The sequence below is a fragment of the Antechinus flavipes genome, chromosome 3 (genome assembly GCF_016432865.1).
Source record: "Antechinus flavipes isolate AdamAnt ecotype Samford, QLD, Australia chromosome 3, AdamAnt_v2, whole genome shotgun sequence".
NCBI lineage: Eukaryota > Metazoa > Chordata > Mammalia > Dasyuromorphia > Dasyuridae > Antechinus > Antechinus flavipes.
In genome coordinates this window covers 506,682,105-506,695,057 of record NC_067400.1, presented here as the reverse complement: position 1 = coordinate 506,695,057, position 12,953 = coordinate 506,682,105, and the positions used below count along the sequence as shown (strand labels likewise).

At 35.4% G+C, this 12,953-nt stretch overlaps 1 protein-coding gene across 1 annotated transcript in view; it reads right to left on the bottom strand.

The window, feature by feature from the left end:
* Nucleotides 1–1,080: 1,080 nt before the first annotated feature.
* POU2AF2 (POU class 2 homeobox associating factor 2) overlaps nt 1,081–12,953 on the bottom strand; it is a 59,239-nt gene continuing 47,366 nt past the window's right edge. The window contains exons 4-6 of the mRNA XM_051990702.1: nt 9,100–9,142; nt 4,299–4,600; nt 1,081–2,748 (exon numbers count right to left, since the gene is read on the bottom strand). Of these exons, the coding sequence (XP_051846662.1) occupies nt 2,347–2,748; nt 4,299–4,600; nt 9,100–9,142 (747 nt within the window). The 3' untranslated portion in view covers nt 1,081–2,346. The remainder of the gene's footprint in view (nt 2,749–4,298; nt 4,601–9,099; nt 9,143–12,953) is intronic.

Below are 12,953 nucleotides of genomic sequence, written 5' to 3'. Positions count from 1 at the left end.
CCTGCGCGCTGAGATCCGAGCGCTCTGAGATCCGAGCGGGCTAAGACACTGTGGGGGAGGGGTGGCCAGGTCCCTAGAAACTCCAGCTGTTTGGGATTGTATTCTTCACCCCCGGTGTTTTTAGCTTCTCTGCTGGGCTGCTGACTTGCTCCTATAGCAAAGCTCTCACCGCAGAGACGGCTGCGGTCCTACCCCCTCTCCGCTCCACCCGGTTCTGAGCTGCTATCTGTGCTCTGGTTGCCGCTGCTGCTACCCGCAGACTGCTTCCAAATACCGTCCCCGCCCTCGCGCAAAAACAGACCTTTCTTGACGAGTCTCAAGGATGGTTTCTCTTGGTAAGTAATTGTATGGTTTTTTTTTTCAGTCGAGCATTAATTCAGAGGCATGAAATGAAATGAATAGTGAGAGAAAAACACGGAGATTACACAGAAGTGTATTTCCTCTCCGCCATCTTGGCCGGAAGTCCTCACTTTCATTCACTTCTAAATGTGAATGAATTTAATCAGTCAACAAGCACTTATTTATTATGGAACTGTAATCAGGTACTACAGATATAAAGGGAGGACCCCCCCCCATCAAAACCATAACAAGAAATAAGAACCCTTATTTTAAATAGATTCTATTAATAGAGATCAAAAAAGCAGATTCTAAACTGAGGGAGTTGAGATGAAAAAGATACAGAGGTGATACTGAGATGAAAAAAGAAACGAAAAGAGAGAGCAAAAATTGAGTTGGGAGAAGGAAAAGGAATTATAGAATCTGAGAGCTGGAAGGGACTTCACGCTCCATCTAGTCCAATTCATACACAACAGGAACCCTCATTTTAACATATGTTCAACTGGCTACCAGAATGAGAGGGACTGAAATATAGGAACCCAGGATTTTGTGTGGGAGGCAAAACGTGCAAAGCATTTAATGATCTGGGTGGCCATGAAAGCTTAGTAGGAATCATATTGGGAATGTGCTCAAAGATCATTAAATCACAAAAAATTAATTAAGAACAACCAAAGTGAGATTAATTAGTGAACCTAAAATGTTATTTTATTTATCTTTAAAGAGAATTATATTCTTTTGGTCATGTCCCACAGGCAAGGTATTCCTTCTAATAATTACAAGTGCATTTATTTATTTATTTTTGGCCAGGATATGTCCTAATTTGTTTTCTTATATAAACATTCTCTTATAGCTTGTTGATATCATCTGATATCTGGCTTTTAGGTGACTGATCAAAATTCTCTTTTGATTACATTTCTGTTGGACGATTTCACTGTTACTTTTAGTCTCTATATTTACCCCATCAGGGGTCTAATGTCTCTGGTTAATTAATATTTATATTAATTAGAAAAATAATTTTTGACATTTATCTTCTCTCCTTCTGGTCTAGTTTCTAGTCTGGATAGATTTCAGAGCTGAGTCCTATTTGTGAACATACTGAATATAGTTGCCAAGTTGTAGTCTCCCCATCTGGTTGTACTTGTAAATAATGTCTTCTTTATTTCCACAATTAAAAAAATTCACCCAGAATAAAAAAAAATCCTTTTAAAACTGCCCCTTTAAAGCAATATTATATGAAGGGAGGTTTGCTTGAAATGGGTTATCCTATGTTAGGTCTTATATCATCATCATCATCATCTTCTTCTTCTTCTTCTTCTTCCTCTTCTTCATAATCTTCTTCTTTATCATCTTCTTTTTCATCAATTTAACAAACATCTTAGATGTGAGATTTCCCTTCACTTGGGACATCAACTTGTCTATAATTTAGTATGTAAATTTTAGGCCAAATTAGTGTCAAAGGCAGGATTTGAACCTCCATCTTCCTGAAGTTAACTTCAAAGAGAACTATTTTATATTAAATGACACTGATCTTCTAAATAATATGATAGATTATACATGAAAATCAATTATGTTGTATGATCTATTTTGGCTTTGATATTAATTAAAGAAAATATTGGGGTCAAGAAATAGTTCTGCACTTTAGTTTTATGTTTCTGAGAATATGTAGTAAAATTTTACTGCAATGAAGTTACTAATTCTATAACAGAATTCAATGGTCTTTCTTGGAAAATAGAATTATAGAAATACCAAGAGATAGTTGACTGCTCCAGTAGTCCTATGATACAGTCCTATGGATGGCCTGTCAATGCTCCAGGGCATGACATTAAAGATATGTATTACTGCATTGTAAATATATCAGCATCCCTCTGTTAGATGTCTTTTTGATGCCCTTAAAAAAGTTAAAACAATTATTATATCCCTTGAAAATTATTCTTTGAATGAACTGCCAGATCTATTTACTGAGTGAAAACATCAGCATTTGAAAACATATTATTACAAGTCATTTTTTTTTCAGTAAGCTCTTCGACATTCATAGGATCCCCATACCCCATTCCCATCGTCTTTTGTCCAGGATGGATTCTCATGAAGAGATGTTGTATCCAGGGTCTCATCTGAAGATAGCTGAATCACCTTGGGGGTTAAGTCATTGGTCACTGTCATAAAAGGTGTGAAAGAGTAGGAGGAAGGAGGAGGGTAACCTGGTGTATAATGCAGGTCCTCTAGGGCATGCAGTGAGTAAGGCTGAGCTCCAGGGAGAGCAGCCCCCCAACTAGAGCTTCTATGTTGAGAGGGACTTCCAGATTCTTGTGATGAAAGGCAATTAGTACTAGTTGGTAGTGTCTGCAGTGGGTCTGAAGACACCACATCTGGCTGATTAAGGCTATCCGGCACCGTCTGCTCCCATGAATCTTTCTGAAAAAAAAAAAGAGAGAGAGAGAGAAAAGTTGCTGAATGTTGGCAAGAAAGTTATATTTTCATATCTAGGAAGGTCCCACCAAATATCCTATGCATGACTACTGGCTAGAAAGTAGACTTTATTTTTTTTCTCCTCTGCTAGTTGGAGCTTTAGTTTTTAATCTCATTTTAAACTTTGGCTTATTTTTATGAAATTTCACTTCCTCATTTAGATTTGTATTTACACTGTTCTCCTCCCTCCCTCCCTCCCAGAAAAAGAAATAAAGGAAAAGAATAAAATATTTTATTATGTTGTCCCTGACATTATTACAAGTCCAAAATCCTTCAGTCCAATGCTAGACACTGAATATGGCTGAAGGCTAAAGCTAGACTTTCATATCAAAAGAGTAGCCATTTATTCTAATAAGCCTTGTATAATTCGGAAGGAACATTTCCTCCATCTCTCCCCTTCCCCAACTATAATGCTGCCTAAAACTAGTCTATTAAAGACTACTTGGTTCCTAAAGTTTTTTCAGTCTTCCAGAATGCTTGATTTAAATGCAAATATTGTTGAGAGATTAACACCTCTGAGCGAGTCTTTATCAGAGTTTATTGCCTTAGCTGTGATTACATTCGTTAAGAAGAAAAAATTACAAAAATGAATCGAAAGACTGGAATTGGCTAGGAAGCTTAAGGATCCTCAAAGAATGGAATGGAAGACAGATGACCTACTTCACATTTTTACAAATTTGATGATCCAAATTCTTTGAAGAACAGAACTCTCATGCTATTTTCTTGAATATTTTTGGGAAAACTTAAATTATGTCTTTTCATTATGTCTTTCAATTCTCACATCTATAAAAAAATTCTTCTCCAAAGAATTCAAGAATAGTGATCCGAACTGGATTTGTGATTTTATGGTTAAAGGAATTTCCAGATGATTCCATATAACAATGCAGGTAAGACCCTTCTTTGCAATTTATAGGCTGTTCTAGAGAGGTAGTTGCCTAAAGTATTGATCCATCAAAGTAGCAATTAGAACTTAAATCCTTGTCTTCCAGGCTCCAAGATAGGCCTTCTATTTACTTCTCCCATTGCATCTCCCAAATGAATCAAGATTTACCAAATCACTTAAATCCATTGAGTATTAAGGTAGTGACAAGAATAATGAATCTGCATTCATGCAGGATGAACTATTTTTTTTTTTCCTCAGAAGGTTGAAACCAATTTCTATGAAGGGTTTTCCTTCAGTGAACATCCTTGAGTAGTATTAGGCAGTGCTACACTAGAAACCCCGTTCTTTAGGGGATGCACTAAAACGTTTAAACTGTGACCTGCAGTGATTTTGCTGATTTAGGAGTGGGGTGGTGGTGTCAGGAAAGGACTTAATTCAACTTAATTCAATTTAATACAAATCAATCCTAGCAAAAAGTCTTCCTGACCAGTGTCTCACTGGTCAGGTTGGGAGTAGTCTAAGTGAATTCTCCAACTTGGTTAATAATACAGATTAGCAATCTGCAGGAATTTGTTCCTTTGTCAATTTATTCTCAGAATATCAGAATACTCACAAATACGAAGTGGGTGGAATCACTAGGAAAATGTGGTTGCAGAAGCGGTGGGGGCAAGGACGAAGCACCAAAGAGAGAGCTCGTGTTGGGGGTTAGAGCTGCTGGGCGGTAGTCTCCGTAAGGCTCAGAAAAGTAGGAATCCAAGATTGGTGGATAATTTTGCATTGTAGAGGACTCACAGGAAAAAGATTTAGCCATGGTTGATGGAAAGCCATCATTTGAGAATTGTTTAGTGTTGTGGAAATCCGAGTCAGATAAAAAAGATCTTCTAACACCATAGTAACCTGATGTTGCAGGTGAGCCTGTTGCCAATTTTAAAACAAAACAAAACAAAACAAGGGCAAGGGGAGAGGGAAAAATATTAACTTTAAATGAAGACAGCTGGTCAATCATCTTTGTGCTCTATTATGAATGCATCTCTGATAAGTATCCATGAATGAGTATTTTGGGAAAAAACCAAATTTTCCTGAGCTATCACTTTTAAATACTATGATCAAAACAACTATTATTTACTCTGCTCTAAAGTAGGAATCTATCTGAGACTGCTTGGGAAGACCAGAGTGTTATCCAATTAGTCCATTGGGGGCTTACAGTCTGGCTCCAAACTTTCTCTCCAGCCTTTTCTATTACTATTTTCTCTCATATGTTTCGTGTCCCAGAAAAATTGGAATTGCCTTCCTGAAACTGTGGCTCATGCCATTCATGATGCCTGGAATGCACTCTCCATACCTTGTTCTCACCATTCTCCTCCACCAGTTGAAATTTTAGCTCCAATTTAGCTTTCAGTTTTAGCTTAGATGTAATTTATTCTAATAAATCTTTATTCATCAGAAGTTATAAAATCAGAAAGTAATATCTCCTTCCCTTGTATATTTTCTGTATTTTGGTTTTGATTTTATAATACTCTGATTTCAGTGGCTCTCTGCCATACCTCTCTCATTTGACTAGCTCTGAGGGATAAGCACAAGAATCTTGTTTTTTTTTTCCTTCTAAATTTTTATATATCTGGAGATGTAGAGTAGCGCTCTACCTCACTAAAAGTATTTAATCATTGTTATTTCATTGAATTAATCAACTTTGCATTCCTTATGTCCAAAGTATCTACTTAATAAATATAGTTGAAATAAATGAATTTGGATGAAACAAAAAGTAGAAACATCTTTCAAATGATCTTTAAACTTTATGAAAGTTATGAAACTCTGCTTTCTCTGTATTTTTTATTGCCATGGTTCTTTCTATAGAGGTTATTATTCAAGTTACTTTTGTCCTTGAATTAGGAGAAGGCTTGGATTCTAGGTTATATGGTTTTGTACTTAACCATTCAACAAACATCAATAAATAATTTATTTTGTGCAAAGCATTATGGCCACTTGGGGTGGTGGTATCCAGAAGTACTTAATACAATGCTTTACATGGAGTAGACATTCAATAAATATTCATTGCTGGTGGTGATAACGATCTGATTGAGGCAAAGACAAAAAGCTAGGGCTGGCATTTTTTGGTCATATTATCTGTCTCCCTCTAGTGGCTAACATGTGATCCTTCCTCGGAAACCAGAATGAGAACGAAGCCTTGGACCTTTTTAAAGAGTGAAAGGGCTGGGATGGAGGGTGTAGAAATTCAGTACAATTCAACAAGCATTTATTAAATTCTTGCTATTTGCTAGAGTCCTCATTCTAAACACTGGGAAGACAAAAATGTAAATAGTTCCTGCCCTCTAGGAGCTTACAAAGGAAAAATATACACAGATGAGTAAATATGGAAATATTTACAAAGCCATTTTGGGAAGGTAAGATGGGAAGCACTAATGTTTTTTGAGATCACAAAAGACTTAGTATAGGAGATAGTATCTGAGCTGTTACTTGGATGGAGCTAGTGATTGTAAGAGGTAGAGATGAAGTGGGAGAGCAATTAGCCATGGGGAATAATTGACCCAATCAAAAGTAAAGAGAAGGGGAAGAAATATCAGGCACAGGGAGCTGTAAGAGTGCCAATTTGGTAGGAATACAGAGTGCATGGAGGGGATTAATAGGAAATCAATTTGGAGACACAGGTTGGATACAACTACGATATCTTCAAATATCAAAGAGGAGGAATTTCAAGATGACCATATTCATATAATGAAGCAAAGTTGGCGAGATGATTGGGATGGCAAGGAAAATGTTAAACACTGCTTTGTAACTGTACAGTTGTTCCATTTTAGGGGAAAGTCACATTCTTAAAGGTAGGTAACATTTATTTTGCAGAGGAATGTGGATGATGTATCAGCTGAAAATACATGTGATTGCAAAAATAAATGTACTGCTGACTGAGATATCTTAATTAATTAATTCTGGAATCATATGCCCTATTGGAAGCTGTATCTCCATGACATAGGGACAATTCTGAGTTGTCTATTCCATTTTTAACTCAAGTAGAGAAGGAGATAGCAAAGTAGGGCTGGAGAGGGAGTTCTTCAACTAAGACCCCAATTAATCTTGCTTTCCTCTAAATTCCTACAGCACTTGATGTTATGTTCATTATTATTTCATTTATATTAGCATTATTTTTAGCATTCATGTATAAGTTCCATGGAATGAGGGATCATATCTAATAGCTTCATTATTTCATTTCACATCATAATATTATTATACCATATATATAGTGTCACATATAGCACAAATCATCTCAGGATGGAAGATTTAAAGATTCAATGAACTCGAGAAATTACAATCTGACCTCTTCACTTTACAGATAAAAAAAAAAAAGGAAAGAAAAACTGAGGCTCTGAGAGGTTCAAGCTACATAGGTCATATGTGGCAGAACTGAGATTCGAACCCCAAACCTTTGAAACTGAATGAAATTAGAATTCTCCAGAAAAAAAAAAGAATGTCACTGTAGTCTACTATTTCATCTTAAGCTCCATATCCAAAAGCTTCTAATACTACCATAAGTTTGAAGACTGCAGTTACAGCCTTTGTATTAAGAGTGCCATTCCAGAGAAAAATCTACACAAGTTGAAAATTAAATCAATAAATAAAGCTGTGTTTTACACAACAATATTTAGAGCTACAAGGGTGGGTAAGGCTAAGAATGGAATATGTAAATAATGTTCCCATGCCCTCATATCCAAATTTCCAACTCCTGGATAGAAACATCCTAAAAAATTATCCTGTCTTTAGGAATATGACAATTTTTAATTCTTAAAAGAATAGAAGATATGTTAAGATTTTAGACAAAATTAGAAATTGCAGGAATTGGTCAGCAGTAGCCATTCTCAGGTTCAAAGGATTAGTAAATGGAATTTGGGAATGCAGGATAGAAAACTCTCACTAGAAATACTTGGATTTTCAATTAAAATACTTTTCTTGACCTTATCATTGGAAGTGAAGATATTGAAGCTACCATTCATTCATTTAATAAGTATTTATTTAGTGCTTACAATGTGCGGGGCTCTATAATTGGTAAACCTATAAAATTACTAATATTCTTTCCCTTTTGAAATTACTTTGCTTTACTTTGTGCATGAATTTTATTTACTCTTTTGTTTGTTGTATCTCTTTCCCATCTTTTCATCCTCACCCTCAAAGGGCTTATAAACTTTCCTGGAGCAGATAGATGTTGTTATTATCTATCCTCTCACCCCCATCTTAGTGTTTTTTATATAGTGGGTTCTTTAAAATGTTTGTTGAACCAGATTGAATGTGGATGACACAAAGACAAAAAGGTCCCAGACTCTCAAGAAGCTTATGTTTTCCAGGATAATAGAAGCTTTTCTCATCTCAGGGGGATTCTAGAAAGTATGGAGGGCTAAGTTTTATTAATTTGTCCTCACTGACCACATATAAGGAATGGTGTTTTAAATCTTATCATGACAGATAGATTTTATTTTCCCTTCTTTTCTCTTTCTTTCTTTCTTGAATGGTCTTTTAAATCCTATCATGACAGATACATTTTATTTTCCCTTCTTTTTTTTTCTTTCTCTCTTTCTCTCTCTCTCTATTTCTTTCTTTGAGCTTTCTTTCTTTCTTTCTTTCTTTCTTCTTTCTTTCTTTCTTTCTTTCTTTCTTTCTTTCTTTCTTTCTTTCTTTCTTTCTTTCTTTCTTTCTTTCTTTCTTTCTTTCTTTCTTTCTTTCTTTCTTTCTTTCTGTAATTGGGGTTAAGTCACTTGCCCAGGATCACACAGCTAAGAAGTATTATGTTTCTGAGGCCGTATTTGAACTCAGGTCCTCCTGACTTCAGGGCTGATGCTGTATCTACTGTGCCACCTAGCTGCCCCTGTCATTATTTTCAAAGACCTAATTGTTAACCCAGACTACTTAGTCAGCTTCCTCTAGACCAGAGATTTTGACGCTATGGTTCATGGCCACCAAACAAGTTTATGGGTGAATTTCTAGGTGGGACAGAGGGAGGTTTGAGAATTTGTTTTTTTAAAAAAAATTGAAAACTATATTTCGAGATAATTGGTGTCTTTTTAAAATATGTATATTTTATTTTAAATATTTAGAAACATTATTCTGAGAAGGAGTTCATAGGCTTCCCCAATTTGCTGAAGGGGTCTATGACACACCAAAACAATGTTCTGTCTGTGATTACTACCGAAGTAGGTGACATGCTTTCAAGAAAGCATACAAAGATAATAATGATCATTCTAGTTAGGCCTTATATGAGTGAGTATATACTTTAACATAAGTTTTTGAAGAGAAGATGCATTGAGCAATATTATTATTTAGTGCTTTAAGTATGTATGCCGGATGAAAGTCAAATTGCCTGATTTTAACCAAAAAAATAAATAACTGAGGAAATGGTTTGTTGTACTCACCTGGCATCTGGACAAATGGAGACTGAGAGGAATTGGTACCGCTCTGCAAAACAAAGACAATTGGTATGTGTTCTCCTGCCTTTTCAAGTGTAAGCCAAAAGACTGTAGACATTATTTTACAAACTTCATTTTCAGAAACTTTGAGGTACAGATTTCAAGTATTATAGGAGCAGGTGTAGCAAACAGAAAGAACTCAAGCTCTTAAATGCTAACAATGGTTTCAGGAATGCTAAAATGGAAGAATTCATCTTTTGTTATTTATTATTTACTTTCTTATCTTAAGAACTATGAGTGGAGATTCTGGTTCTAGGGTACAGAGATGGAATGTGAAATAAAAAATATGGCCCTTAAACTTAAGCTCAGGAGAGGTAATATATGTAATAACTGATGTCTTTATATACAGAATCTCATTGAAATCTCACAATAACCTTGTGAAGGAAGCACTATTTATATTATTACAGATGTGGAGGCTGAGGCAGAAAAATGTGCCCATCTTCACATAGTAATCAAAAGCAGTATCTGAATCTAAATCTCTTTAATTCCAAGTTCAGCCCTTTACCTATTATTAGACCATGCTACCTGTGTACCAGAAACATTCTTAGACACAAGATCAAGAGACTCACGTTCTATTCATAGTTGGAATATTATCATAATCATAGTCATAGAATTTAGAGCTAGAAGGATGATTCCTTCCAGGAATAATCCAGGGGAACAACCTACTGTCCCTGCTACCACCAACATCAACTACTGACCAATAGCCAAATGATTGATCAGTTAATCAATCAGCTACCAGACTATTAAGCCCAGGAGCTCTGGTCTCTGTTTCTGAGTCTCATTCTCTTCCCTTCTTTCCTTCCTTCAACTGTCATTTATGGAAATAACTCTTGTGGAGTGACAAATGCTTCTGTAAGTTCTTCTCTTTCCTCCCCTCTCTATTCTGTCTGCTTCCCTCCAAATCTCCTTAAGACCCAGAAAAGAAACTTTTGCTATCAAAGTTCTTGGCATCATCAAATGGCTCATTAGTGGAAACATATATGGCGGTATTAATGACAATGATGCTAAAGAACTATCAGTCTTGTCTCTGTACACCGAAGATCACAAAACCTTTCCCTTTGGTTTGTAGATGAGATTTCCTGTTCAGGTTGTTTCCCTAATGTCATTGTGACCTTCCTAAGAACATACATCATTAAAAAAACCAAACAAACTCCAGTGCTTAGTACCATATGTATTTTATGCTTAATAACTACTTTTTGATTTATTCATTTCATTCATTCCAAAGAAGCTGAAGCCCAAATAGATAATTCTGCTATTGAGTTCTAATCTAATATTCTGGCTTTGAGTTCTTAACTATAATGCGAATATTTTGGAAATTTCAGCATAAAACGTTTCTGAGTATGAAATAATCAAGGCTAGAATGGTTTAGTATCTCACTGACATATAGTGTGGAAAGAAGGTACTAGACAAAACCACAATAGCATATTTCCTTGTTTTCCTTACCAGGTTCTCCTGCCACAACCCGCTAGAAGAGCTATTAATATTTCCTCCTCAAATTCAGTCTTCTTTTCAGAATGCTTGTATTGAACCTATGCTTCACTTATTGATAATGTATAAAGGGGTCTTATGAAAGGTTACAAAGGCCCTTCTGTCTCTATTTTTGATTAAGAAAATCCAGTAGCTCCCTATTGCCTATAGGATTAAATGCAAATTCCCTTTTGAATTTAAAACTTTTGACAATTTACTCTAACCTATCTTTCCAGACAAATTGCCAGACTGGTCTTCTTGTCATTCTTCTTATATAACACCCCATATCCCATCCTTTGGCTCTTGCCTGGAAAGCTCTCCCTCTGTCACTCTATCTCTTGGAATTCCTGGCTTCTTTCAAGACAGTCAAGTGTCACATTCATGCTAAGCATTTCCTGATCTCCTCAGTTATTAGGGCTCTTTTCTTCTCCCAATTTATTACATATTCTTTCTGCCTCTCTACATTAAATATACTTATATAGACATAAACAAAAGGACTACATATAAGTAAATATAAATATAACTGTGCATATATGCTCACACATGTATATGCATCTTTTATATATTTATTTATATGTGCATTTATATATTTATATTTATTCATCCACTTATCTTTTATTTTTTCTGTAAGTTCATTTATTTACTTATTTTGCTGTATATGTGTTTTCCCCGAGGTAGAATGTAAACTTCTTGAAGTAAGAGATTGTTTTATTTTTATCTCTGTATTCCTAGCACCTAGCATAATACCTGGTACATAGTAGACACAATAAATGATTGTTGAGTTTAATTCCATACATTAGCAGAAAGGGGATGAAAGAAAGAGTTTCTGCAGTTATTTTTAGTAAATATATGGGAAGGACAGGAAAACAGAATAAAAGGATCCTTGATTTGAAGCTGAAAGGGGCCCAAGAGGTCACCTAGTCCAAACTTTTCATTTTCCAGATGAGAAACCTGGAACTGGGAAGTGACGTATTGGCCAGGATCACAGAGGTAGTGAGTGGAACATGTGGACATAGGAGTTTACCTCTATTAAACTCCCCTTTGAACCTTTATCTTATTCATTTTATGAGTGGGGAAATAAAAAGGATATATAAGTGCTATAAGTGTGGCAATGAAAAGGTAACTCTACAATGATCTGTTATGCTTCTGTGGTGACAGCAGAAAGAAATGATTATATTGGCACTTCTGGAGTCCCAGACTAATAATATACATTATTTGGGTTAATATCACCTCTCTTCCACTCCTTCTCCACAAAAGACAGCTGTTAGCAACCCATCTGTCTGCCAACTGAACTCAACAATAGAATATTGTTCTAGCTCCTGAGATAACAGTCTGTGTTGCTTAGGCTTTCTTTTCTTTTTCATCCATTAGCTACTTCTCTTAGCCTTCTTGTAATCCTTCTTGACTTTCTCCCTCATAGAGCTTCTTTATCTTTCAAAGTTACATTTACTGATGAATAGCTGTTCTATACTTTTGAAACCTCAGGATTTTTTATAACTAATACAGCCTTCAAGAATAATGAATTTTATTTACCATTAAATGAAGATTCTTAAATCTGTTTTTTTTTAGATTTCAACATTTATTTTTGTAAGATTTTGAGTTTCAAAAAGTTTTTTTCCTCTTTTCCTTACATCCACCCCTCCCCAGTACAGTAAGCAATCTGATATAGGTTATACATGTACAATTATTTTAAATATATTTCCATTTTAGTCATGTGGTAAAAGAAAAATCAGAACAAAAAGGAAAACAATGAGAAAGAAAGAAAAAGCAAGCAAGCAAACAAAAAAGGTGAAAATAGTATGCTTTGATCCATATTCAGTCTCCATAGTTCTCTCTCTGAATGTGGATGGCATTTTCCAACTTAAATTTATTGGAATTGTTTGGGATCACTATGTTGCTGAAAAGAGCTAAGTCTATCATAGTTGATCATCACATAATCTTACTGTTATTGTATATAATGCTCTCTTGGTTCTGCTCACTTCACTCAGCATCAGTTCATGTCTTCCCAGGCTTTCCTGAAATCATTTCTTACAGAACAATAATATTACATGACATTCATATACCATAACTTATTCAGCTATTCCCCAACTGATGGGCATCCACTCAATTAGAATCCTAAATCCTGAATGGAGAACTGCATGCCTTTCTATGTTCCTTGCTATTTCTTTCAATTAAATGTAGCTCCGATCGTTTCTCTTTTCATCTCTCTTCTGACAGTGTTTGCAAAGAAAAAGACTAGGAAATGCGTTGGTGATTTCAACCACAGAGATTACCTTCCATCTATACTTTATATATCTTATATGTATTGTTTGCATGTTCTATCCCCAAATAGA